At 42.0% G+C, this 27,987-nt stretch overlaps 1 protein-coding gene and 1 non-coding gene across 3 annotated transcripts in view; both read right to left on the minus strand.

Moving 5' to 3' along the window:
- The window catches only part of stk11 (serine/threonine kinase 11), a 148,995-nt gene extending 133,512 nt beyond the window's left edge, over nt 1–15,483 (minus strand). The window contains exon 1 of one of the 2 annotated variants that reach the window (XM_078198304.1): nt 15,029–15,483. In XM_078198304.1, coding sequence (XP_078054430.1) covers nt 15,029–15,396 — 368 coding nt within the window. In that variant the 5' untranslated portion in view covers nt 15,397–15,483. The remainder of the gene's footprint in view (nt 1–15,028) is intronic. The other variant, XM_078198305.1, reaches the window with a different exon arrangement.
- LOC144479813 (U6 spliceosomal RNA) lies at nt 4,190–4,292 on the minus strand. Its single transcript, XR_013495573.1, has one exon. It is a non-coding gene; the product is annotated as a U6 spliceosomal RNA (small nuclear RNA).
- Nucleotides 15,484–27,987: the final 12,504 nt, after the last annotated feature.

Raw genomic sequence — 27,987 nt, forward strand, 5'->3', positions numbered from 1 at the left:
AGAGAAAAAAGGGGGGGAGGAGAGAGAGAAAAAGGGGGGGAGAGAGGAGAAAAGGGGGGGGGAGAGAGAGAGAAAAGGGGGGGAGAGAGAGAGAAAAAGGGGGGGAGAGAGAGAGAAAAAGGGGGGGAGAGAGAGAGAAAAAGGGGGGGAGAGAGAGAGAAAAAGGGGGGGAAGAGAGAGAAAAAGGGGGGGAGAGAGAGGGAGAGAGAGAGAAAAAGGGGGGGAGAGAGAGAGAAAAAGGGGGGGAGAGAGAGAGAAAAAGGGGGGAGAGAGAGAGAAAAAGGGGGGGAGAGAGAGAGAAAAAGGGGGGAGAGAGAGAGAAAAAGGGGGGAGAGAGAGAGAAAAAGGGGGGGAGAGAGAGAAAAAGGGGGGGAGAGAGAGAGAAAAAGGGGGGGAGAGAGAGAGAAAAGGGGGGGAGAGTGAGAGAAAAGGGGGGGAGGAGGGGTTGGGATTCCTGAGCGATGTATCCTCATTATGCAAGTTAAAAGTAACAGTTTCTAATGAGGGAAGTCAAAGATACAGCTATTTCCAACCCGAATCTACATTGCAAATTAACAAGCAGTGAGGTCATTGGGAGGAGTTCAAGTAGATCGAACTTTCGCTTCAAAGGATTGAAGCACAATTCATATCCTATCCTAATCACTTTGTAATTTATGTCCAAAACGCCTACAGATCTTTGATGCTAAATACGGTATGCATCAAAGTAGATAAATTCACATATATTTCTGAATTTCTCGTCTTCTATTAACAGGACACTGACTATTAAATTATTGATTTTTTTCCTGAGAGACATCTTACTTATACCCTATTAACCACCCTGGGATACATGCTGCCTGAATCAAGTACAGGACAAGTTTCCCCTGACATTATCGACAATAGGTGCGAGAGGAAAAAGAAAGCAACACAAAGACGATACCATCCTACTTTCCCTTGCCTGTCAGGAAGATAGCCATATTTCACTAACCAACTTCCCACAGACGCATAACTTTGATTAGAAACTGAGCGGAGTGTGAATAAACAAAACTGCATCGTTCAACTTCAGAGTTCTGAATATTTGTGATATAACATGCTTTTCTGCCTCCACAAAAATTGATGTGGAAATGCCGGCTTTGGACTGGGGTAAACACAGTAAGGAGTCTAACAACACCAGGTTAAAGTCCAACAGGTTTATTTGGTAGCAAACGCCACTAGCTTTCGGAGCGCTGCTCCTTCGTCAGATGGAGTGGAAATCTGCTCTCAAACAAGGCACAGAGACACACAATTGTCTCTGTGCCCTGTTTAAGAGCAGATTTCCACTCCATCTGATGAACGAGCAGCGCTCCGAAAGCTAGTGGCGTTTGCTACCAAATAAACCTGTTGGACTCCTTACTGTGTCCACGAAAATTGTGCAGTGCACATCGTACATATCATTAGTTACTGAAAGTTAGCAGAGAACATGATAGATATTACAGAGTGGTGAGAAATGCTGTAATCAAACTGCAAAGATGATCCAATCACATATCTACATCCAGGGTTACAAATTCTGGGAGATTCATACTATGTTTGTGGCCCGGATTTCTAAATTATGTTTTTTGTGATTCATGGGGCAAGGAGGGGACTCAAAGCTGCTAAAATCCAAAAACAAAAATACATATAATTTTGGGGAAGTTACTATATATAAAGCAAGAATGGTCAATTCTGAATGCACTTTGGGTAAAAAATGAAGAGCAGTCTAAGCAAAAACTAGAAATTCATCATTGATGATCCAGATTCAACCTGCTGAGCGTGATTCTTCTTCCTACATTTCTCATTTTTCAGTTTTTTTTTAAACTTTGCACTACACCAACAGCTGGCTAAGTTTATCAGAAGAAAGACTAGCTTGTTTATTTATTCCTTTGTGAGACATGGCCGTCGCTGGCTGGCCAACATTTTATTGCCCATTCTTAGTTGCCCCTGGAAGGCAGTTGTGAGTCAACCACATTGCTGTGGGTCTGGACCCACATGTAGGCCAGACCAGGTAAGGACAACAGATTTCCTTTCCTAAAAGGACATCAGTGAACCAGATGGGTTTTATCCAACAATCAACAATGGTTTTGTGGTCATCAGTAGATTCTTAATTCCAGATTTTTAAAAATGAATTTGAATTCCACCATCAGTCATGGTAGGATTGAAAGCCGGGTCCTCAGAACATTAGCCGAGTTTCTGGATTAATAGTCTAGCAATAATACAGTGGAGCCCCGATGTAACACGCCCCGATTTAGCGCGAATTCGCATATAACGCGATGGTGTCATTGGACCCGGTTTTTCCCCCGCTAATAATTGGCAAATTTAGCGCGACCCCGCTTTTATGGACCCCAACCATCGTGTTATAACAGGGCTCCACTGTACCACGAGGCCATCACCTCCCATGGTGAAATGCCCATTTTTGAAATAGAGACCTAAGCAACTAGACGCCGTCCCATCATTTAATTCATGCATAGTAACCTCTAAGTTGCTAAACCAAATGGGATATGTTGTTAGTAAATAAAATTGTATACATTTAATTTATGAAGTTGCGAGAAAATCTTATGTTTCGAATGTCATTTTTTTTCAAACATGGATTTGAATCCACCTAGACTGCCTACATGCTGTGACTGCTGCAAATATCTGGCATGAAACAAGTTTGATAGACTCGATACGCGAGATGCAAATGGTCATTTCAGATTGATCACCTATTGAGGACGTGGGAAACAGGGGGAATGTGAAAACAGTACAGAAGGAAAAACTGGAAACATGCTAGTATAATGAGTTTTATTCTTCTGGAGTTTAAGTTTCAGAAGAGCAAAGAAAACTTTGCTTTACATCTCACCCATGTAGCATCTAACCGAGGATTGTTTCATGGTCTAACAATGGACACTAAAATTAGACAAATGTTCGATTATTCTGCACTCATGTCTTTCAAATAAATTAACAAAATACTATACCACAGACCTGATCAAACTAACGTTTTAGCAAATTTCTTTACAGCTATGAGGAAACATGAATTACTAATGCATAAATCTACATTAATAACATTTTTATGACAGGTAAAGTATCTGAAAGCACTCAAAACAGAGGGAAAAACAAAGAGGCAGAGGCTAAGGTGCAGCAGCCAAATAGGGCAGCTAGTCTTGCTGATAGAGAGCTCAAGGATATTCATGTTTATGCAGGATTGATTCCTGCAGTTGGACAGTATAATGGCGGCTGAGATATCAAAGGCGATAACAGAAAGAAAGTTAGGTGTGGTCAAATGTATACGAAAACTGACCCTCTACCTAGAAATTATGATGAGAAAAAAAAACAAGGATGGAGTCTTGAAGCACTGTCCACACATAAAATGCAACTGCCAAACTTGAAGTTGTTCTGCAGTCTCCAGCTCAATCTTTACTGAATGCTACTCTAAAAAAAAACACAAAAGTTAACAGATAAAATAACAAGTGTAATCATGTAAACCACTTAGCAGAAAACTAACAGAGAATCAGCCAAAGACTGAATTGCTCTCTCCTGATAACTACATTGCAGTAGACGGTTCATTTGTCTGTCGTAGGTGAATTGTGAAACAAGAACAGAGTTCACTCAGTTCACATGCACTGCATAATGTTGCTGCAACGAGGGTCAAAGAAGATCAGCTTTACATTAACGATAATACTGTTCCATAGCTGTTACAGCAGATTAACGTGTCTATTTTAGAACCTTTAAACAACAACCATTATACTGCTACACAAAGTTAATATTTCAGTTAATAAAGGAGGTTAAACTGATACTTTCATGATTCGTCAGTAATTTTTCAATAGGTTACAGACTAAGTAACCAACCATAGTCCACAAAGGACCATAGGCATCCATTAGAGAGAGAAAAAGTATTGAGATTACTTATTGAAGTATTGAGAGTATTGAGTGGCAAGCACTGCTGCTTCACAGCTCCAGGGACCTGGGTTCGAATCCTGGCTTGGGTCACTGTCTGTGTGGAGTTTGCACATTCTCCAATGTGCGTGGGTTTAATCTCAATACTCCAGTCTGCATGGGTTTCCTCCGGGTGCTCCGGTTAGGGGCGACATTCCTCAAATAGGGGGCAAGGTGAGGAGGCAAACTTCCATGAACTAACTCAGACGGTACAGGAAAGGAACCTGAACCACTGGCATCATTCAGCATCACACTCTTTTAATCTAGCCAACTGAGATAACTGACCCTCACAAAATATGGAACGCTTCACAAATTTGTATGTCACCTGGCACAGAATCATGTTAATCTTCTCTGTTTTGTTCCAATTTTAGCATGTGCTGCCGCCAAAGAAACCCATAGTCAGCATTACTCAAGTAATAAAAACCTGAAACTTTGTTCATGTGGAAATAATCCTCAGCTTTGCTGTGACAAATAGTACGACACCAACTATTACTATGTGTTGAAACAGGAGATTTGCTCTAGAAAGCAAATTTTTTTCTTGGTTAAGAATCTGAACACTCCAGACTACTCTCTATGCCAAGGTGGTGATTTCTGATTGTGCCAAAATGATAGCAATGCAAATGCTGTTTTGTACAAGACTGGATTTCCCCCATACAAACAAACATACCAATTAGGGGCAGCCACAGCCCTCGGCCTCTCGAGCCTGCTCCACCATTCAATAAGATCATGGCTGATCTGATTTTGGCCTAATTTCTACATTCTGCCGATCCCTGATGACCTTTGATTCCCTCGTTAGTCAAGAATTTATCTTCCCCTGCCTTAAAAATATTTGTTGACCCGAGTTCCAAAGATTCACAACCCTCATGAAAAAAATTCTCCCATTCTCAGTCTTAAATGGAAAACCGCTTATTTTAAAGTATGTCCTCCAACTCTCGTCTTTCCGACTAGGGAAAACGTCCCCTCGGGGGCGGCATGGTAGCACAGTGGTTAGCACTGCTGCTTCACAGCTCCAGGGACCTGGGTTCGAATCCCGGCTTGGGTCACTGTCTGTGTGGAGTTTGCACATTCTCCCTGTGTCTGCGTGGGTTTCCTCCGGGTGCTCCGGTTTCCTCCCACAGTCCAAAGATGTGCGGGCTAGGTTGATTGACCATTCTAAATTGCCCCTTAGTGTCCCGGGATGCATAGGTTAGAGGGGTTAGTGGGTAAATATGTAGGGATATGTGGATAGGGCCTGGGTGGGATTGTGGTTGGTGCAGACTCGATGGGCCAAATGGCCTCTTTCTACACTGTAGGATTCTATGATTCTATCCTTTCAGCATCCACCCTGTCAAGTCCCCTCAGGATATTATACATTTCCATAAAATCACCTCTCAATCTTCTAAACTCCAACGAATACAGGCCTAGCCTTTCCAACCTTTTCTCACAAGATCCCTTCCACCCCCCACCCTCAGGTTTCAGTTGAGTGAACTGAACTGCTTCTAACTCATTTATATCCTTTCCTAAATAAGGAGACCAAAACTATTCACAGTACTCCAGATGTAGTCAAACCAATTCCCTGTACAGCTGCCACAAAGCATCCCTGTTTTTATATTCCATTCTCCACACAATAAATGACAACATTCCATTTCCCTTTCTAATCACTTGCTGTACCTGCATATTAACTTGGAGATTCATGCACCAGGGCACCCAGATCCCTCTTTACCTCAAAGTTCAGCAATCTCTCCATTTAAATAATATGCTGCTTTTATTAGTTTTCCTGTCAAAGTGAACAGGTTCACCTATTCCCACATTATATTCCATCTGCCAAATTTTTGCCCACTCATTTAACCTACATCTCTTTGCAGACTCCTATGTCCTCTTCATAACTTATTTCCTTGCCTAATTTTGTATCATCAGCAAGTTTAGATACCATATATCGATCATTTCATCCAAGTCAGTAATATAAAATGGTAAAAAGTTCAGACCCCAGCGCTGATTCCTGTGGTGCTCCACTCATCACATCTTGCCAACCCAAAAAAGTGATTCATTTATCACTACTCTCTGCTTCCTGTTAGCTAACAAATCCTCTATCCATGCTAATATGTTACCCTCTACAAGTTCATATTTTGCATAGCAACCTTTAAGATGGCATCTTATCAAGTACCTTCTGGAAATCAACATCAACTGGCTCCCCTCTACCCAACATCAACTGGCTCCCCTCTACCCAACATCAACTGGCTCCCCTCTACCCAACATCAACTGGCTCCCCTCTACCCAACATCAACTGGCTCCCCTCTACCCAACATCAACTGGCTCCCCTCTACCCAACATCAACTGGCTCCCCTCTACCCAACATCAACTGGCTCCCCTCTACCCAACATCAACTGGCTCCCCTCTACCCAACATCAACTGGCTCCCCTCTACCCAACATCAACTGGCTCCCCTCTACCCAACATCAACTGGCTCCCCTCTACCCAACATCAACTGGCTCCCCTCTACCCAACATCAACTGGCTCCCCTCTACCCAACATCAACTGGCTCCCCTCTACCCAACATCAACTGGCTCCCCTCTACCCAACATCAACTGGCTCCCCTCTACCCAACATCAACTGGCTCCCCTCTACCCAACATCAACTGGCTCCCTTTATCCATGCTGCTTGTTATTTCCTCAAAAGAACTCCAATAAATTAGTCAAACATGTTCCCCTTTCACAAAACCACATTGACGCTGCTGAATTTTATTGAGATACGCAACTGGAACTTCGGAAAAATAACACTTCTTTAATTCAAAATAGATGCTCCCATACTAACCCAAGTGTCAGCCACCTCCAAACAAGACATAATCTCAGTTTTTTTTAAATTTCGTCATGGGATGTGGGCGCAGCTGGCTGGGTCAGCATTTCTTGCCCGTCTTTTGAATCTGTCGTTTGCAATGTCTTATTTAAGAGCTTGTTTTTTATGAATAAAGTATATTTTTGAAATTAAAAAAGATTTCTTGCCCATCTCCAATTGCCCTAAACTGAGTGGCTTGCTAGGTCATTTAAGAGTCAACCACACTGCTGTGGATCTGTATGTCAGACTAGGCAAGGATGGCAGATTTCCTTCCCTAAAGGACATGAGTGAACTAGATAGATTTTTAAGACAATCGTTTCATGGTCTTCATCAGATTTCAACGTCTGCCGTGGTGGGATTCGAACCCAGGTCCCCAGAGCATTACCTTGGGTCTCTAGAGTACTAGTCCAGTGACAATAACACTATAACCTCCCTAATGTGACATTAGGTTACAATCAGCAATGATTTAATTGAATGGCAGAAAAGACTCAAGAGCTTCTAGTAACCTATTTGATTACCTTGCGAACAGATTGTCAGTCAAGCACAAATTGCATGCCTCTAAAATAAAAGCAAAATACTGTGGACGCTGGAAATCTGAAATAAAAACAGAAAATGCTGGAAAAACCCAGCAACTCTGGCAGCATCATCTATGGAGAGAAACAGAGCTACATGTTCCAAATCTGTTCTTCTTCAAAGAAGAACCATACAGACTCAAAATGTCAACTCTGATGCTGCCACAGATGTGGCCAGACCTGCTGAGTTTTTACAGCATTTTCTGTTTTTATTTTAGTATACCTTTAATAAAGCCTCAACAATTAATACTAATAACGTCATGCTTGGAAACCTCAGATAAACATCTGGAGCCTCTTCATTTGCAGTTAACTCAATATTCAACCAAGATTTACTTAGACTGAAATTTGTACCAACATGTAGTATTGGGTAGCAACAGGAGTTTACCTTTTATTCCTTGTGAAAACTTATCAACATGACTAAAACGGCTCACAGATGTGCCAGATATCGTTTACTGTTGTGAATGCTAAAGACGTTCTGAAAATCTACATATGAAATAGTAAAATCATGTTACTTTTACTTTGTTGGCCACTGTCCGAATGGGTATGTGGGAAATTAAATCACATTATTCGGCAACAAAATACTGGTCAATATTTGAGATGCATCTCACAAAAAGTGGCGCTAATGGGTTTCCCTTTCCATCTTTGTTACTTTGTTCTTTCATCTTGATCTATTTCAATGACGAAAAGTAAATACGTAAATTTTAAGTACTAGGAGCTTAGCCCATTTTATAATGTACTTCAAAGTGTTTTTTCAACTACATTGAAAATGCATTTTAATCATTAAAGTTTGTATCATAACTCTAAACCAAAAGTTAGTATGTAAAGCTTTCCAGCAAATGCAGGAGGACACACTTAAATGAAAATGGATACAGGTCTATGGGAATCACCTCATTTGGTTACATTCCTACTTGTCCCAACACAGCCAACACTCTCAGGCAATGCCTTCCTTTCTAGACCCTTGCACCAGTATCTTCAGAGCATCCAGACACTGACTTTCATCTTTTCCTCAATTATATTACATTGACCACAAACTCAATACAAATGGGAAGAAATTCTATCTGTCGATAGATGACCCAGCTTTACTTTAGTTAGTCAGTCACTGTACTGCACGACTGTGGTCCAATATCAAGTTGTGAATGAGGTAGAAATTCCTTTGCTTTGGAAGACCAAAAATATTGTACTTAGCAACATACACATCCCCCCACCCAAACCTCACTGAGGTCTTGTCAATTTTTCCCACATTCAGACTGTTGATTCATGTTTTTTGGGTTCAGCTTTAAACCCAACATCTTATTCTAAACGTTGTGACAGAAGTCCATGGGATGAATTAATATTTGTAGAGGTGCTCAGAAGTTTGAAAATCGCTATGTTACACTATGAAATGGTGTCAGCCTTCCTCGTACTACTTTTAGGTTTAACTATTATCTTGAAAATGCTTCGAGACTGTTCCAATTTAGCTGCGTCAATGATCAATTCTCAGGCACATAAATACCATTTTATTAATGCTGTGATACAAGCAGTTTTGACTTCAATATATGCTGGAACAAAACAAGCTCAGTCTTTCTAGAAAAGAGATGCAGGTATTGCTGAACAATTGGAGAAACAATCAGTAAGGTGCATGACCGTAGCAAAGTCAGCTAACATAACATGCAGGCATATAGTAGAGAAATTGGAGGTCTTGTGGCACAGCGGGTAGTGTCCCTGCCTCTGAGCCAGAAGCTCTGGGTTCGAGTCCAATCCCAGGACCTGACAACTAAGGAAAAGGCATTCAAAACAAGTTGAGAGTTGGAGCCTCGACTATCACATCTACTGCTCCAAACTACAACATGCATGGAAAAGTGCATGCTGGCACAGCCACTTGGACTCCGAGTGATCTTTAGCACAACACTATCATATAGTAGAGAGTGGAACACAGGTCAAAGAGCAATAGTAGGTACATATAGAATATTGATTTACACTCCACTTTGAGTATTAAGTACATTAAGGCCACCATTCTAGTTAAGCACATCCTGATTTGAGAGACAGCTAAACATACCCGAGATTAAGGCTGAAATGTTTACATTGGAAAAAAGCCAACTCGGGAGATAGCGAAGCTTTGTGAGGATAGCGCAGAGGAGGCCATGAATGCGACAAATACAATTTTGAAGGCTGAGATCAATAGATAAAGGTGCCAAGGGATATGGAACAAAGATGGTTAAATGGAGCTGAGTTAAAGATCAGCTGTAATGTGATTGGAGGAAAAGACTTCAGGGGGTGAATGGTCTACCCTTCTCTCTGTTATAGAAGTATATGTAAAAAGTACCCAAATAACTGTTCGATGCAACTAAAAACTGATAATGATTCTATGATTATAGGTATCACACAGGCAAGCTCAGAAAAGGGAAGGTGAACCAAACGGTTTAAATTCAACTATTTCATACAATGGTCAATGTGTGAAAGAGTGGATATCGGCAAATTTCAGAGGGCACTGAATAATTCCTTTAGTAAAAGGTCTTCATAAAGAGCCTAGTGCTGCAGTTTTTTGCAAAAACTTGGGGATCATTCAGATATATATACTCTTCTTAGCAATCCTGTACATTCTGTTGCTAAAAATTTGAATTCTCTTTAGAAACCAGCAAAGGGCGACCAAAAATTAAAGAGGGAGAAATTAGAGTATGAAAGAAAACTGGAAAGAAATACCAAAATAAGCAGTAAAAGGCTTTACAAGTATACGAAAAGGAAGAGAGTAGCTAAAGTGAGCATTGGTCCCTCAGAGGATGAGACTGCAGAATTAATAATAGGAAACATCAGAGGTTTGGAACATGTATTTGTCTCAGTCTTCACAGCAAAGAAATAAAAAGCATCCCAAGAATAGTGAAAAATCAAGAGGCAAATGGGAAGGAGGAACTTAAAACAATTATGATCATTAGAGAAAAGCACCAAGATATCTAATTGGACTAAAGGCTGACAGATTCTCTCAACCTGATCGTCTGTATCGTAGGGCCTTAGAAGAAGTGGCAAAAGAGATAGTGGATGCGTTGAAGGTAACCTTCCAAAATTTCCTAGATTCTGAAAGGACCCAGCTGACTGGAAAACACAAATGAAACACCTCTATTCAAGAAAGCAAGGAGACAGAAAACCTCGCTTGGCCAGTTAGCTAAACATCTGTCTTTAGGAAAATGTTAGATCCATTATTAAAGAGGTAGTCGCAGACTTTTTGAAAATCCTAATACCATGAGGCAGAATAAACAAGATTTTGTGAAAAGGAAATGAGGTATGACAAATTTATTAGAATTCTTTGAGGATATAATATGCAGGGTGAATAAAGGGAAGCTAGTAGATACAGTGCAAATGAATTACCAAAAGGCATTCAATAAGGTTACAACACAAGATGAGAGCCAAGAGCTCGTTGAGTTGATATATTAGTGTGGATAAAGGATAGGCTTACAGACTTGAGATAAGTTGGCAATTTTCAACTTGGCAAACTGCAACTGGTGGAGTACCACAGGAAATAGTGCTCAATTGTCAACTATTTACAATCTATACATATGTTAATAACTTGGACTGTATTGCCACCAAATTTGTTGATGATACAAAACTAGGCAGGTAAGCAAGTTGTGAGGAGGATACAGAGTCTGCAAAGTGATTTAGATAGGTTAAGTGAATGGGAAATAAATTGGCAGATGGAGCATGTGGAAAAAATGTGAACTTGTCCACTTTGGCAGGAAAAATAGAAAAGCAGAATATTATTTAAATGGAGAGACTGCAGAACTCTGAGGTACAGGGGGATCTGGGTGTCCAGGTACATTAGTATGCAGAAAGTTAGTTTGCAGATACAGCAAACAATTAGGAAGGCAATCGAATGTTGGCATTTATTGCAAGGGTGAAATAAAGTATAAAAGTAGAGAAATCTTGCCACAGCTGTAGCAAGGACATTTGAGAGATCACACCTAGTGTGCGCAGTTTTGGTTTCCTCACTTAAGGGGGGGAACACACTTCCATTGGAAGCAGCTCAGAGGAGATTCACTCTGTTAAACCCTGGCATGAAGGGGTTATCATAAGAGGAAAGGTTGAGCAGGTTGGGCCTATGAGAAATTATTTTATTGAAATACAAGATGGAGGCAGTTTAACAGGCTGAGTGGGTGTTTTTCCCATATGGAGGAAACGAGAATTAGTTGGTACCATTTAAAAATAAGGCACCTCCCTTATTTAGGACTAAGGTGAGGAGAATTTTTTTCTACATCAGTGTTGTTAGCCTTTGGAATGATCTTCCACAAGACACGAGTGGAGGTTGGTTCATTGAATATAATCAAGGCTCAGTTAAACAGGTCTTTGATCAACAAAGGTATCAAAGGATTTTGGGGGCAGGCAGGAAAGTGCAAATAAGGCCACAAAAAGATTAGCCATAATCTTATTGAATGGCAGACAGACTCAAAGGGTTGAATGGCATATTCCTGCTTCTATTTTTATGTCATAGAGTTATAGAAGTTTACAACATGGAAACAGGCCCTTCAGGCCAACTTGTCCATGCCGCCCCTTTTCTTAACACCTAAGCTAGTCCCAATTGCCCGCATTTGGCCCATATCCCTCTATACCCACCTTATCCATGTAACTGTCTAAATGCTTTTTAAAAGACAAAATTGTACCCGCCTCTACCATCACCTCAGGCAGCTTGTTCCAGACACTCACCACCCTGTGTGTGAAAGAATTGCCCCTCAGTACCCTTTGTATCTCTCCCCTTAAACCTATGCCCTCAAGTTTGAGTCCCCTACCTTTGGGAAAAGATATTGACTATCTAGCTGATCTATGCCCCTCATTATTTTATAGACCTCTATAAGATTACCCCTCAGCCTCCTACGCTCCAGAGAAAAAAGTCCTACTCTAAGTCCCATGTCATGTTCTTCATTCCAGAAAGGAAACAACTTGCATTTATTTTGCACCTTTAACATAATAAAACATTCCAAGATGCTTCACGAGAGTATTAACAAACCAAATTTGATACTGAGCCACATAAACAGGTTTTAAGATGGGTGACCATAAGCTTGATGAAACAGATTGGTTTTACATTGCATCTTAAAGGAATCAAGAGTTAGAGGTTAAGAGCTTTATTTTTTCCAAATTCATTCCTGTTATATGGAGCCACTGCTAAGGCCAGCATCTGTTTTTAATCCCTCGCTGCCCTTGAACAGAGTGGCTTGCTCAGCCATCTCAGAGGGTAGTTAGCCGAGAGTCTGGAATCACATGTAGGCCAGACCAGGTAAGGCAACAGGTTTCCTTCCCTAAAGGACATTAGTGAACTAGATGGGTTTTTACAACAATTGATGATAGTTGTCAAAGGATTGTAGGGCTGGAGGAGTTTGTAGAGATCTCAAGGGGCAAGGTCACAGAGGGGTTCGAACACAAAGATGAGAATTTTAAATTCAAGGTGTTATCTGGCCCAGAGCTGCCATATGTTAGCAATTATGGGGGTGATGGGTGAACTTTGAGAGAGTTAGGGCATGGGCAGCAGAGACTTTGATGAGCTGATGTTTGTGGGGGGTGGAATGCAGATGGACAGTCAAAAGAATGTTTGTGGGGGGTGGAATGCAGATGGACAGTCAAAAGAGCACTGGCATAGTCACATCTAGAGGATTACAGCAACCAATGGGTTGAAGTAATATGTGCACTTAATTTGAATCAAATGTTTAATCTGTAAGGCTATCACAATCCAAGTGTACTTTAACAATGAATTGCAGTACTAATATCAGTTTTTAAACAAGAACCAATATAAACACAATGAAAAACTATTACAAAAGCCTATCCAAAAAGGTGACTAAGTTAGAAAACAAAACCTATACTTGTCTCTTCGATTCTGTGCAGCAGGCTCGTAAGTCCAAGTTTCTAGCAAAGCAACCAACATGTATCATTGAAAATTTAGCTCATCAAGAATTTTAAAAATGTACTTATCTGTGCCAAAACAAATTTCATGCGAGCTAACATGGGAGAGGGGAGGCAAGATAGTTCAAACAAATATTATGCTGTAAAAAAAATGCAAGACATTTTTATTTCAAAACTCTATCTGCAGCACAAGTGTATTCTTTTGCATTTTCGTATCTCAATTATTTTGAGGAGTTAAATGTTAAATAGCCTATATAATGGATGTAAAAGTGTAAAACACGACAAAGAATTTCTATGGGTTACTAAACAAAGAATTAGCAATGTCAAAATCATCAGCTCTCAGAAAATCTCATCTCTTCCTCCAAATCCCAAAATCATCTACGCTTTCCTCTTCAGTTTCAAGGGCAATGAGTCCAACAGAACTCACTTCCTTATCAATCTGCCTAGGAAACAGGTAGGTGTAGACTCAGAGGACAGCTCCAAAATTCACAATCATACAACCACCCATCAAAAACTAAATCTTGCCTTGAGTAAAGCAAGATGATGATTATAAATTAACTCGAGAAGTCAAGTGAAGGAAAGTTCCTAATCTACTTGTTTGGCAAATTAAAGAGAGACATCTTAACTTGAAAAATGTAAAATCAATGGAACAGAGATATTCAGTCCTTAAACCTTAATTGAGGCATTAAACCTTAATCGAGGCATTATTTTCCTTAAGTAAACTGGGGGAACATTTCTCTTCTAAACAGAGTAGTTTGCTTCATTGTTAAGCCAAACTTAATTCTTAAGAAAATGTACATTGTCATCCAGTGGTTGAGATTTTTGAACCACAGAAAGAAACATGAGCTAGAAAGTTGCAATACGCAACTGACTGAATTGATCTTTGGGTTAAAAGTAAATATTTTGCCAAAGTTAAATAACATTCATTCTACATGCTGGAAAAGTAACAATGGCTCCAAACTAAGTAGCAAATCAGCCAGCAACTAACTGTACTTTCGTATCCTTTACTTCCTCTTTCTCCATTCCACTTACTGGACGTGTAAATGGAAACAGCTGTCCGGTGGAAAATTTAGTCTGTTCAAGTTATTAATCTCACAACATTACTGTTGTTATGGGATTGGAGAATACTTTTACTCCTCCCTCCCCTGTTGGAAAATAGATGTCAATTTATTAAACGTCTACTCGCAGAACTTCGTTATGATGGTCAATTAAAAAGGAAGAGGGAAATATTGAGAGAGGCACCAAAACACTGCCTTTGTCGTGAGTGTTGAGTTTGCTTTTCTCCAAAAAGATCTAATCATCAGTATTTCAAACCAACAAGCAGGTTGACTGCAGTAACAGAGTATCCTGCTTCACCTCTTGGTGCCCCTTTCCATTTGGGAATAGGAACCGACTGGTTGATTAGTCAAAAGTACAAAGTGAAGATGGGGGTGGGCTGGGGGGAGGGAGAGACTGTCCAACTTATTAAAAGTCTACCACCAGAACTTCATTATCATGGTCAATTAAAAGGAAGAGATAGAGGGAGAAAAAAAAGAATGAGAGGCACCAAAACACTGCCTTTGTCGTGAGTGTTGAGTTTGTGTTTCTCCAAAAAAAAGATCCAATCATCAGAATTTCAAACCAACGGACAGGATGGCTCCAGTAACAGGATCTCCTGTTTAATCTCTTGGTGCCCCTTTCCATTTGGGAACAAGTACCGATTGGTTGATTTGTCAAAAGTACAAAGTGAAGGCTGGAGTGGAGTGGGTTGGTCGGGGGGGGGGGGCGGGGGGGGAAGAGATTGTGTCCAACTGCCTCTGGCTTTAAGGGATTGAGGTGGGAACTGTCAGTAAACATTACTTGGCAGCTTCATGAGCATCTGCAATATTTACACTTTCCCCCGTCCACTTACTTTTTCACGTTGGCTTCCCCGTTCGGGATCCTCCGCAGCTTTTTCTTCTTGAGGATCTTCACGGCCCTCCTGCAGAGGGTCTCAGAGTCCAGCATCTCCTTGACTTTGCCGTAGGAGCCCTCGCCCAGGAGGTCGCCCATCAGGTACTTGCCGATGATCTTGGCCCTCTTCTTGCGCGGCTGGTAGATCACATCGGTGGAGTCGATCCGGTGGATGAAAGTGTCCACTCCCATCAGGTCGTTGTCGCTGATGTAGTCAATGACCTCGTCCATCTCGACATAGTCTCGGAAAGGCGCCAGGATGGGCTCGGACTCCTCGGGCTCCTCCGGCTGCTGTTGTTGGGGTCGTTGTTCCGCTCCATGCAGCATCGCCTCTCTCCTCCCTCCTGCCGGAGTTCAGTTGTTAGGCAGCCGCCATTTTGTTTACCTGCCTCTGAACAACTCCGGAGTTGCCGTTGTGCGTCATCCTCTCCCTCCCCACCCCGGGTGGGATCTCCCGTCCGATTGGTCGAGCGCTTTGTCCGTCAAGGGTGTTACCAAGCGACGCCGACGCAGGTCCCGCCCGCCTGCCCCAATCCCTCCTCCCCATTTGATTACGTTCGCGTCAATCATCCAGGTTACCTCGCGACCAGCGGCGAGGGCCCGCCCACCTCCGCGCTCCGTTGGCCCGGCGCTGCGATGAAAGGCAGCCTTTGATTGGTTTACGCCTCTGTCAATCAGCTGCCTCTCAGCCAATCACCTTATGTCCCCCCCATTCTAAAATTCCAGGCTCCAAGTGATCTCTTGCTCACATCACATCCACTTCCCTCTACTGGGCAGGGACATGTTGTTGGCCTGATCCTTGTCCAGGGATTTAATATAGTTATGAGGGAGGGAAGGAGTTATTTTTAGATGCCACATTCTGCCAGACTTTGAACTCAATGCTCTCTAAATTTGAAATGTTTGGCCAAGACCTTTCATTTGTGAAAACAGCAAGTGAAGCAATGATATAGTAAATGAGGCAATGCTTCTCTTTCTTTGCTGTTGCAAAGTTTTAATCTCAATTCAACGTAAAGAAAGACATTGCAATTTGAAGGCACAGCGGGCATGGACCACTAATGTGACAAAATTCAGACCTTTCTATAATCAGAATTGGAAGTTTTGCAAATTGTCACCCCAGAATTTATCTTGACAAATTCCCCAACGCAGCAGGGGAATGACTGGACAGAAATTGCTATCTTCTTGGGTGACACTTCTGGGCTGCCTCACTGATATGTTGAAAACTCAAGAACCTGTGGCACTTAGGGAGAGAAAATTTGTTGTTCAAGATTTTGTTAAGCACAATTTCACCCATTCTTTTAAACAAACGGTGCATTCTTTAACAGTGCACGACAGGATTGCATAACTTCTCAATGTCATTCATTGTACACAGTGTTTGCAGAGCTGCTGAAGTGCCTTGCAACACATTTTATCTAGTTGCTTTAATTTATTTTAAACCATTTTTACGTTACTTCAAACCTAATCATTTGATTCTATCCTTTTTCAGGGTATGTTCATATAAAACTAAGTGTAGATCAATGTAACACTTATGTTTCGCAGGAAGTCTCAACATAAATATATTTTTAAATGAGTGTTAAGTCTTGAGCCCTTTGATCATAACTTGCATTAAAAAGTTTACAGTGTTATAAGAGACTTGACTTAAACAGCCACTCTTCATTCTTGGACAGAGAGCATAGAAATCATAGAAACCCTACAGTGCAGCAGGAGGCCATTCGGCCTATTGAGTCTGCACTGAAAACAATCCCACCCAGGTCCTATCCCCATAATCCCACGTATTTACCCTGCTAATCCCTCCAACGTACACATCCCAGGACACTAAGGGGCAATTTAGCATAGCCAATCAACCTAATCTGCACATTTTTGGAATGTGGGAGGAAACCGGAGCACCCGGAGGAAACCCACGCAGACACAGGGAGAATCTGCAAACTCCCAAGTGACCCAAGCCAGGAATCGAATCCAGGTCCCTTGAGCTCGAAAATTGCAATATGCAACTGACTTAATTGATCTTTGGGTTAAAAGTAAAAATAAAAATTTTGCCAAAGTTAAGTAACGTGCTAACCAGTGCTAACCATTGTGCCACCGTGCCAAGTCACACTCCAGTATTATGGGTATGTAATGCAATGATTCGCAATGTTGAGGAGCAAAAATATGAAATGCTTTGCAGTAGAAATACAACCTGAGTAGAAATAGTAATAAGATTCCATTGCAGTATCCAGAAAAATAGGTTGAGTGTTGAAGGAATTTTGGTGTTTTTAAACCTGTCAATTTGGCAGCTAAATTTTACAACCACAGATGAAGTTCCAAGATACCAGGCTTAAATATCCTGTTGTAATTATGTTTCTACCAAACACCTCGATGCATAGCAGAACTGTTCTATGCGTATAGCATTTAAACTTTGATAGGGTATCAGATTCATGTAGCATATTGTTTCATAAAACCATTTCAGCAGATCCAACTTATCTCTATATTTTCATCCAGTAACGGGTAACATTTGTCAAAACTGTGTTTATTAATCAATGTTACTCTTTTTGTGCTACTCAAGTTCTTACTGCATTCTGACATTAAACTGTTTTTCCATTTCCACATTTGTGCATTTCATATTTTTATTGTTATTGAGGCATTTCGTAATTTAAATGTTTCTTGTTCTTTCCTTTATGGTGCCACCAACCTATGCTTACATTATTGGATAAAAGCAAATTACTGCAGATGCTGGAATCTGAAACCAAAAGAGAAAATGCTGGAAAATCTCAGCAGGTCTGGCAGCATTAATATCTCCCACTTTCTATGCTGTTTAGCTTTGACAAAGGGTCATCTGGACTCGAAACTTCAGCTCTTTTCTGCTGCCAGACCTGCTGAGATTTTCCAGCATTTTCTCTTTTGGTTTACATTATTGACTTTTTAAGGTCAAGAAATCTTGCCTCTCACACCAAATGTCAACTGTAGTGGTTTCTCTTTTGTTACTCTTTGCTCTCCCCTGCCATACCCTTAATCAAGGGGAGGAGGAAGAACTTCTAGAGTATGTGTAGTTAACTGATTTTCAGAAATTTCCTCTCTTTGCAGAGATGTTTCTGCAAGGGCACAGCAGAGACGAATACACAATGTGGGGAATCATGAGAGTAAAGTCAATCCTATCAGTCTGTGCTACCACATTAGTACGCCAACATGCTGTGCCATCACAACACTCAACATGTTCTATATTAAATGTAAATGCCTGACTGACTCAGTATTCAAGTGCTGAAAATTGACATTATAAGAACTCAAAAGTAAAAATAAATTCTACCAGAAATCAGTTCTGCATGATGGAGCACATAGGGAGCACCGATATAATGAGCCATGAAAGGTAATTATAGACCGGTTAGTCTTACTTCGGTGGTTGGTAAATTGATGGAAAGGGTCCTTAGGGATGGTATTTACGACCATTTAGAAAGATGCGGATTAATCCGAGATAGTCAGCACGGATTCGTGAAGGGCAAGTCGTGCCTCACAAATTTGATAGAATTTTTTGAGGAGGTAACTAAGTGTGTTGATGAAGGTAGGGCAGTTGATGTCATATACATGGATTTTAGTAAGGCGTTTGATAAGTCCCCCATGGTCGGCTTATGATGAAAGTGAGGAGGTGTGGGATAGAGGGAAAGTTGGCCGATTGGATAGGTAACTGGCTGTCTGACCGAAGACAGAGTGTGGTGGTCGATGGAAAATTTTCGGATTGGAGGCAGGTTGCTAGCGGTGTGCCGCAGGGATCAGTGCTTGGTCCTCTGCTCTTTGTGATTTTTATTAATGACTTAGAGGAGGGGGCTGAAGGGTGGATCAGTAAATTTGCTGATGACACCAAGATTGGTGGAGTAGTGGATGAGGTGGAGGGCTGTTGTAGGCTGCAAAGAGACATAGATAGGATGCAAAGCTGGGCTGAAAAATGGCAAATGGAGTTTAACCCTGATAAATGTGAGGTGATTCATTTTGGTAGGACAAATTTAAATGTGGATTACAGGGTCAAAGGTAGGGTTCTGAAGACTGTGGAGGAACAGAGAGATCTTGGGGTCCATATCCACAGATCTCTAAAGGTTGCCAGTCAAGTGGATAGAGCTGTGAAGAAGGCCTATAGTGTGTTAGCTTTTATTAACAGGGGGTTGGAGTTTAAGAGCCGTGGGGTTATGCTGCAACTGTACAGGACCTTGGTGAGACCACATTTGGAATATTGTGTGCAGTTCTGGTCACCTCACTATAAGAAGGATGTGGAAGCGCTGGAAAGAGTGCAGAGGAGATTTACCAGGATGCTGCCTGGTTTGGAGGGTAGGTCATATGAGGAAAGGTTGAGGGAGCTAGGGCTGTTCTCTCTGGAGCGGAGGAGGCTGAGGGGAGACTTAATAGAGGTGTATAAAATGATGAAGGGGATAGATAGAGTGAACGTTCAAAGACTATTTCCTCGGGTGGATGGAGCTATTACAAGGGGGCATAACTATAGGGTTCGTGGTGGGAGATACAGGACGGATATCAGAGGTAGGTTCTTTACGCAGAGAGTGGTTGGGGTGTGGAATGGACTGCCTGCAGTGATAGTGGAGTCAGACACTTTAGAAACATTTAAGCGGTTATTGGATAGGCACATGGAGCACACCAGGATGATAGGGAGTGGGATAGCTTGATCTTGGTTTCAGATAAAGCTCGGCACAACATCGTGGGCCGAAGGGCCTGTTCTGTGCTGTACTGTGTTCTATGTTCTATGTTCTATGAAAGCATATGGAATGGATTTTATTTCATTGACTCAGATTTTATTGCCATAGGCAAACATGGATTGCCAGGTTTTGGCACCTTTACAGAGGTGCTGAGCAGAGGCCAAAACTCATCCTCCTGAACAGAAGAGTGAAGGGACCACTGGTACTTAGTGTAGTATTAGTAAAGGAACAGAAGCACTTAAAATGCCCACTCATGGCCACCAGTGGTGCATGGTCAAGCAGGAGCTTTGAATGAACAGAAGGGTTTGAATGAATGGAAGGGTTTGATACGTGCAAAAAAGTTTAATACGGTTTTTGAAAGCTTCCTGGTAGTCACAATTAAAGTGATACTAAATCTGCCTGATGCAAAGTTACTTCCTGTTTACCAACATTATGGGGAAGGAACACTGCTTCATCAGAGAATTCAAATAAGGTCAAAAATGATATGTACAAAAGCTGTGCATTGCACATTTAGCAAGCTGTTAATACTTCACTAAAAAAACAGGCCCTATTTCTCAGTAAAGAAAATTGCATTCCCCTTGTTGTGAGAGGCATGGTACTGCATATTCATCCTAAAGAGGTGTGACAACTGCCTGAATGCAAAAGCCCACCATGTGGGCAATAATGAGCATATACTTATGTTCTTTTCATTCATTTGTGGGACATGGGCATCGCTGGCTGGCCAGCATTTATTACCCATCCCTAGTTGCCTGAGGGCAGTTGAGAGTCAACCACATTGTTGTGGCTCTGGAGTCACATGTAGGCCAGACCAGGTAAGGACAGCAGATTTCCTTCCTTAAAGTACATTAGTGAACCGCATGGGCTTTTTCAACAATCAACAATGGTTCATAATTCCACATTTTTTTTATTGAATTCAAATTCCACCATCTGCCGTGGAGGGATTTGAACCCGGGTCCCCAGAACATTAGCTGAGCTTCTGGATTAAGCCTAGTGATTATAGCACTGGGCCATTGCCTCTCCGCATCCTCCAATCTGTCATGGTTTAATTTAGTTCTGCAGCCTCCACCAAAAGACCGCTGGTGGTGCAGATATTGGTAACAATAAAACTGATGCACATATTTTAATAGTGTGTTGCATTTTGAAGACAATGCTTGGAAAGCACACCAGGAATAATACTTCCAAAGCATTTGTTCACTGTTATAATACGCATGAACGTGTTATAAATTCCCCGAGTAGCAATCTATCTGTGGAGTATGTGAGATTGCACAATGTATTGTGAATGCAATGGGAGAACAGCAAAATGCTCTCCTTGGACTGGAAGGGAAGACCATCACTAAACAGAGGGTGCATCAAGTGTGGGGTATCATCATTGCAGGAATTGAACATATGGGACCAATTTTAACTGTGCGCTAATAGATGGGTTTTGAGCGGGTTAAAATCTCACCCATATGTCTCTCACTTGCCACAATTACAACAGAAAAGTACCCAAGTTGAAGGAAAGTGTCAAGTTAAGCAATGAGCATGGTGGTGATTAATCATGCATTTATACCTACTGTTACATATGGCTCTATGACTCTGTGTATGATAATGCATTGTTTTATTTTACATTGGTTTATCCAAGGCATTTCTTTGGACTTGCTGATTGATGGACAAATAACCGACTGCCATGCTCCATGTACATACCAGTTTTGCATAACTACAAAATAAGTTATCTGAAAATTAAAATGATAAAGTAGCAGGAACCAACACTAAAGATTTCACTAGATTAAGAATTTGACTTAAGGTTCAAAATACAAGCAAGTTCAAGATTCCTGTCATTCTCTGTAACATTAAACTTTTATTTTTGTCAGGTTTAGCTCATTTGATGGCATTCTTGCCTCTGAGTCTGAAGGTTTTGGGTTCGTGCTCCTTTCCTGAGAATGAAGTCTCAAGCTGACACTCCGAAACAGTACTGAGGGAGTGCTGCACTGTCAGAGGAGCCATCTTTTGGATGATAGGTTAAACCAAGATGCTAAGATGAAAGCAAAATACTGTGGATGCTGGAATCTGAAACAAAAACAGAAAATGCTGGAAAATCCCACCAGGTTTGATAGCATCTGTGGGGAGAGAATAGAACTAACATTTCAACCAGAGCACTGAGGAAGGGTCATCTTGACTCAAAATGTTGGCTCTATTCTCTCTCCACAGGTGTAGTCAGACCTGCTGAGATTTTCCAGCATTTTCTGTTTCGGAAAACCAAGACGCTGCCTGCTAATCTTTGGTGAATATTAAAGATCTCATGGCAGGAGGTTTCTCGTTGTTGTGTCTAATATTTATCCCTCAATAAAGATCACAAAAGCAGATTAACTGGTCATTATCATATTACTATTTGTAGGAGTTTGCTGTGTGCAAATTAAATGCTATGTTTTGATTTGATTTGATTTATTATTGTCACATGTATTAGTATACAGTGAAAAGTATTGTTTCTTGCGCGCTATACAGACAAAGCATACTGTCCATAGAGAAGGAAACGTGAGAGTGCAGAATGGAGTGTTACAGTCATAGCTAGGGTGTAGAGGTAGGTCCATTCAAATGTCCGATGGCAGCAGGGAAGAAGCTACTCTTGAGTCGGTTGTTACGTGACCTCAGACGTTTGTATCTTTCTCCCAACGGAAGAAGGTGGAAGAGAGAATGTCCGGGGTGCGTGGGGTCCTTAATTATGCTGGCTGCTTTGCCGAGGCAGCGGGAAGTGTAGACAGAGTCAATGGATGGGAGGCTGGTTTGTGTGATGGATTGGGCTACATTCATGACCTTTTGTAGTTCCTTGCAGTCTTGGGCAGAGCAGGAGCCATACCAAGCTGTGATACAACCAGAAAAAGTGCTTTCTATGGTGCAGCCATAGAAGTTGGTGAGAGTCGTAGCTGACATGCAAAATTTCCTTAGTCTTCTGAGAAAGTAGAGGCGTTGGTGGGCTTTCTTAACTATAGTGTCGTTTCCCTCATTATAAGAGTGGTTGCACTTCAAAAGTATTTATTTGACTGTTAGGTGCATTGAAAGATCCTGTGATCACAAAAGACACTCTGTAAATTTAAATTTTATTTAATGATTTATTTTGAATCGACATCCCAAAAGCAAATTTATATATGAAATCAAATTGTACCTGAATGGCCCATAGATTCCGTCTGTTAGCTGTTTCAGAAAGCAGAGATTCACTGAAGAAACCTTGATATGGGCCTGCATACATATTTGCTTTTAACTTGGACTAAGAAAGATTTTTAAAAAAAATATCAAGCTAGTGGTCAAAGTATAGAACCTCTATATTTTACTGAGTTGATGGGCAGGACCATTGGGCCTGGCTGAAGTTCAGAAAGGAGAGGGAGAAGGGTCTGAAAAAACTAGAACCAGCCGCTGGCCACTTTTTCAACCCTGTTCCCGGTGTCAGCTATTTAGACCGAGGGCAGGTTTTGGGGCCTTGGGACCAGTTGGGCAGCAACCAATTATGGTTATTAAAGATCTTCTTAAAGCTATGTTTAGGAGGGTGACTCGGATTTTCCAATCAACCTCCAGTTCCCCGATAGTGGAAGATCAAGGGCCTGAAAACAGGAACTCAAACACATGTCAAGGTGTCAGCACTCCAAGCCATGCTGGCCTAGTCCCTCTCCTTGCCTGCTTCATTGGGCGTACAACAAAAATCCATCCTACTGAGGGACTGGCCACTCAACCACACACCCCTCCTGTACCCCCTAAACTCCACCCCACCCCATCCAGCACACACACACAAAAAACAGAGCACAATGGTGGCCTGGATGTTTTTTTATTAATTAGATTTAATGAAGTGGCTAAGAGGGCACATTCCTGTTGAAACGCCATCTCAATTACTCACCATTAGCTCCCGCCAAGTGCTCCTTTGAAGCTGGATGGCCTCTGATTGATCCTGGCCTAGACCCTCTCCTTGCCTGCCCGCCGGCCTTAATTGGACAGAGAACCTGACTCCATGCCGATCAAGGGGGATACCCCAATCACAATTCCAAAGAATGTCTGTTCCCCTTGGCAATGGGTTCAGGATCTGCCCCCAAAGTGAACATTCAGACCAATATTTATATCTATGCAACAAAGCAAGTTAATACAGAGAATGACAACTACCCTGAGTTGTTAGGATTGGCTCATCTGGATCTCACTGATCACCCATGATACTCATGAAACAGCCCACTTCACTAAATTTATAAAACCTTCTTTGAAATGATGTTAACATGCTGGTGGTGAGATATTGCCACTGAAACTGGAAACTGGCAATGTTCTGAGAGACTGAGGAGATCATTTTAGGTTTCTCACAATTTCCAATGTGAAAGAATTGGGTCACGTACTTGTCTTGGACAAAATGGGAAATAGTGACAGGCATTTTGTACTCTTCCTGATTTTCTATCCCAATGGCGGCACAGTGGCGCTGTAGTTAGCACTGCTGCCAGGGACCCTGGTTCGATTCCTGGCTTGAGTCACTGTCTGTGTGGAGTTTGCACATTCTCCTCATGTCTGCGTGGGTTTCCCTCGGGTGCTCCGGAGGATGCTCTAAAGATGTGTGGGTTAGGTGGATTGGCTACGCTAAATTGCCCCTTAGTGTCAGGGGGACTAGCTAGGGTAAATGCACGGGTTTATGGGGATAAGGCCTGGGTGGGATTGTGGTTGGTGCAGACTCGATGGGCTGAATGGTCTCCTTCTGCACTGTAGGATTCTATGAATGCCCTTTTGCCCATTTTACACTCACCACCCAAGATGAATATATACCTCACACTAAGCAGTGGGAGATCTCGTGGCGCAGTGGGTAACACCCCTCCCTCTGAGCCAGAAGCTCCAGGTTCAAGTCCAGTTTCAGTTCTTGATGGCCATGGAAGGTGTATTCATAAGGCAGGCTGGGTATCAACCTGTAAATCCTTCCAATACTCCAGTGACTAGCAATAAGAATAAGAGGGTCTCCTGGTCAGCCATGCTTGATGCAAAGCGGTGCCACTCAAAATATGGCCTCTGGTGACAGGCTAGGAACCTGTCCCAGCAAAGATTAGCTATGGAAAAAGATATGAGCACAGTAAGAAGTCTCACAGCACCAGGTTAAAATCCAACAGGTTTATTTGGTAGCACAAGCCACAGGCCTTCGGAGCACTGCCCCTTCATCAGGTGAGTGGGAGTTGTGTTCACAAACAGGACATATATAGACACAAACTCAATTTACAAGATAATGGTTGGAATGTGAGTCTTTACAGGTAATCAAGTCTTAAAGGTACAGACAATGTGAGTGGAGAGAGGGTTAAGCACAGATTAAAGAGAAGTGTATTGTCTCCATCCAGGACAGTTAGTGAGATTTTGCAGGCCCAGGCAAGTCGTGGGCGTTATAGATACTGTGACATGAACCTAAGATCCCGTTGAGGCTGTCCTCATGTGTGCGGAACTTGGCTATCAGTTTCTGCTCAGATATCAACAGATATGAGAAATGGCTTGTCTGCCTTGTGTGTCACTAGACACAGAAAAGTCTCTAAGTATGAAATGAAATGGGACAGATCTCTGACCTGGCACATAGACCTCAATAATAAAAGAATCCTCAATGAAAGGCTCTCAGAGCTGTGTTACATTGCACGTTGCCTGGTATGCTACAGGAGGTTTGTGTTGCTCCTGAACCTTTCTCTGGGACTGGGTTTGTTGCTGTTCTTGTTCAGCAAGCATGTGATATTGTAATGGTGCAACAATTACTCTGTTAATCACTTTGTAAAGCACCTTCCAAGCGGTCAAAGCTTAAATATTTTCATCACTAATGCTAGCGGAAGCATTTATTTGTGCATTGTAACCACATAGCTTGGATGAATCCACTGTAAGTTGCAATATTCGGGTGTTCCGGACTGAAAGGGTTAATGCGGAACTGGAGTGACAATACTGCCCATGTGATGATGGAAAGGGAGTCACATGGCCATTGGGAAACTGGTAGTAGTCTGAATGGAGAAAGCTCATGGCTTGGACTGAAGAAGCCCACTGTCTTGTATATCTGTACATAGTTATAGGGGTGGCATGGTGGCACTTTAGTTAGTACTGCTGTCTCACAGCACCAGGGACCCAGGTTCGATTCCAGCCTTGGGTGACTGTGTAGAGTTTGCACGTTCTTCTCCCTGTGTCTGCATGGGTTCCCTCCAGATGCTCCGGTTTCCTTCCACAGTCCCAAGATGTGCAGGTTAGGTGGATTGGGCATGCTAAATTGCCCCTTAATATCCAAAGATGTGTGGGTTACATGGAAAGCTAAGGTAAAGATGTGGGGTTACGGGGATAGGGCGGGGGAGAGGGCTTGGTTAAGGTACTCTGTCAGAGAGTCGATGCAGTCTCGATGGGCTGATGGCCTCCTTCTGCTCTGTAGGGTTTTCTGTGTTATGTTCAACAATAAATAGTTACTGTTCAGACTCTACATCTGGACCTCTTTGTTAGACAACCACAACATTCAATGTAAACCACTTAACTGGGGAAAGTATGCAGTTGAAACATGGTCGTGAAAACTCAAGGGGAATGTTTTCTCAAATATCATTGATGATGGTATGGTAATTTGGACATTTTAAATGTAACTCAACTTGCCTCAGCATTGACCCCAGAACAAGGTTAAAGTCATTTCCCTCTCATGACAAGGGTATTACATTTCTTTTTAGAAAAGGAACGTGTTGATATTTACTTAACCAGGTATGGAGCTGCAAAATTCTGTAAGCCAGCACCACAGCAAAATCACGAGACTTTGCTGGCTGTAAATTCATTTTGTGCATTGTATCAGAACACAATTCTAGTGATGCTATTGCCAAAATAATAAAATCCTAATAAAAATAAGTCAAGTTTTGTGGCATAATGTCAGCTTTCAATGGGTAATTGATCAGTCAGGTAAATCAAATTTGTTCAGGCGCACTCCACTGAAATGTATTTACTGTCCTTCAAGCGCTGGTGTGTGTGGCCATCATTTTAGAGTTTTTGATATCATAGAATCCCTACAGTGCAGAGGAGGCCATTCAGTCTATCGACAACAATCCCACCCAAGCCCTATCCCTGTAACCCCACATATTTACCCTGCTAGTCCCCCTGACACTAAGGGACAATTTAGCATGGCCAATCAATCAAACCCACACATCGTTGAAACGTGGGAGGAAACCGGAGCACCCGGAGGAAACCCACGCAGACACAGGGAGAATGTGCAAATTCTAGTGTAGAGACAGTGACCCAAGGCCGGAATTGAACCTGGGGTCTGTGATGCTGTGAAGCAGCAGTGCTAACCACTGTGCCACCGTGTTGCCATCTGCTCTCTGCAAGTCACAGTGCAGACTTTATAACTTAAAATGGAATGCCATGTATCTGTTGAAGTACAGCCAACTTTGTATTGCAGATTCAAATCTTGCGATACCTTTCGCCTGTACATTTAGGAATATACTTTCTTTTGGAAGCCGTCAACCAAACTGACATCACAGGAAAGAGGGACACATCAGCCAGAATCCTCCATCTCTATCCCAGACCATATGGGTGAAAATATCTACAGCCCTGCTACCAACATCATGACTGAAAGTGATAAACTTGTGATGTGATGTCTTTTCAATAATTTTCATAGATTTCAGTGCATTTTTGGCAATAGTGTTCAAGGAAATCTCCTGCTAATTACCACCTACCATCCTCTCGTGACTGATGAATCAGTACTCCTGCATATTGAGCACCATTTGGAAATTGATTACTTAATAAAATCAGAAAAAACACAGTAAAGTATTAACACTGCAATGAAGTCACTGTAAAAATCCCCTAGTTGTCACACTCTGTGGCTTGTTCCGATACACTGAGGGAGAATTTAGCATGGCCAATGCACCTAACCAGCATGTCTTTCGGACTTTGGGGGGAAACCGGAGCACCCAGAAGAAATCCACACAGACACAGGAAGAATGTGCAAACTCCACACAGACAGTGACCCAAGCCGGGAATCGAAGTTAGGTCCCTGGCGCCGGAGTGTGGCGACCAGGGGATGTTCACAGTAACTTCATTACCGTGTGAATGCAAGCCTTCTTGTGACAACAATAAATAAACTTTAAACTTTTTACTTTTTGTCTCTTCTACTAATTTGTGCCTTACTGTGTTTTTTCTGATTTTTATGAAGTAATCAATTTCCTTCCTCTCTCCCCGCCCAATGGGCTAAAGGGAAATCCAAACAAACACAGACAAGGGGAAATGGAGAAGTGCAGGTTCAGATAACAGAAAAAGCAACAACAAAATGAGAAGTGAA

This window comes from Mustelus asterias, chromosome 26 (assembly GCF_964213995.1).
Source record: "Mustelus asterias chromosome 26, sMusAst1.hap1.1, whole genome shotgun sequence".
Classification (NCBI taxonomy): Eukaryota; Metazoa; Chordata; class Chondrichthyes; order Carcharhiniformes; family Triakidae; genus Mustelus; species Mustelus asterias.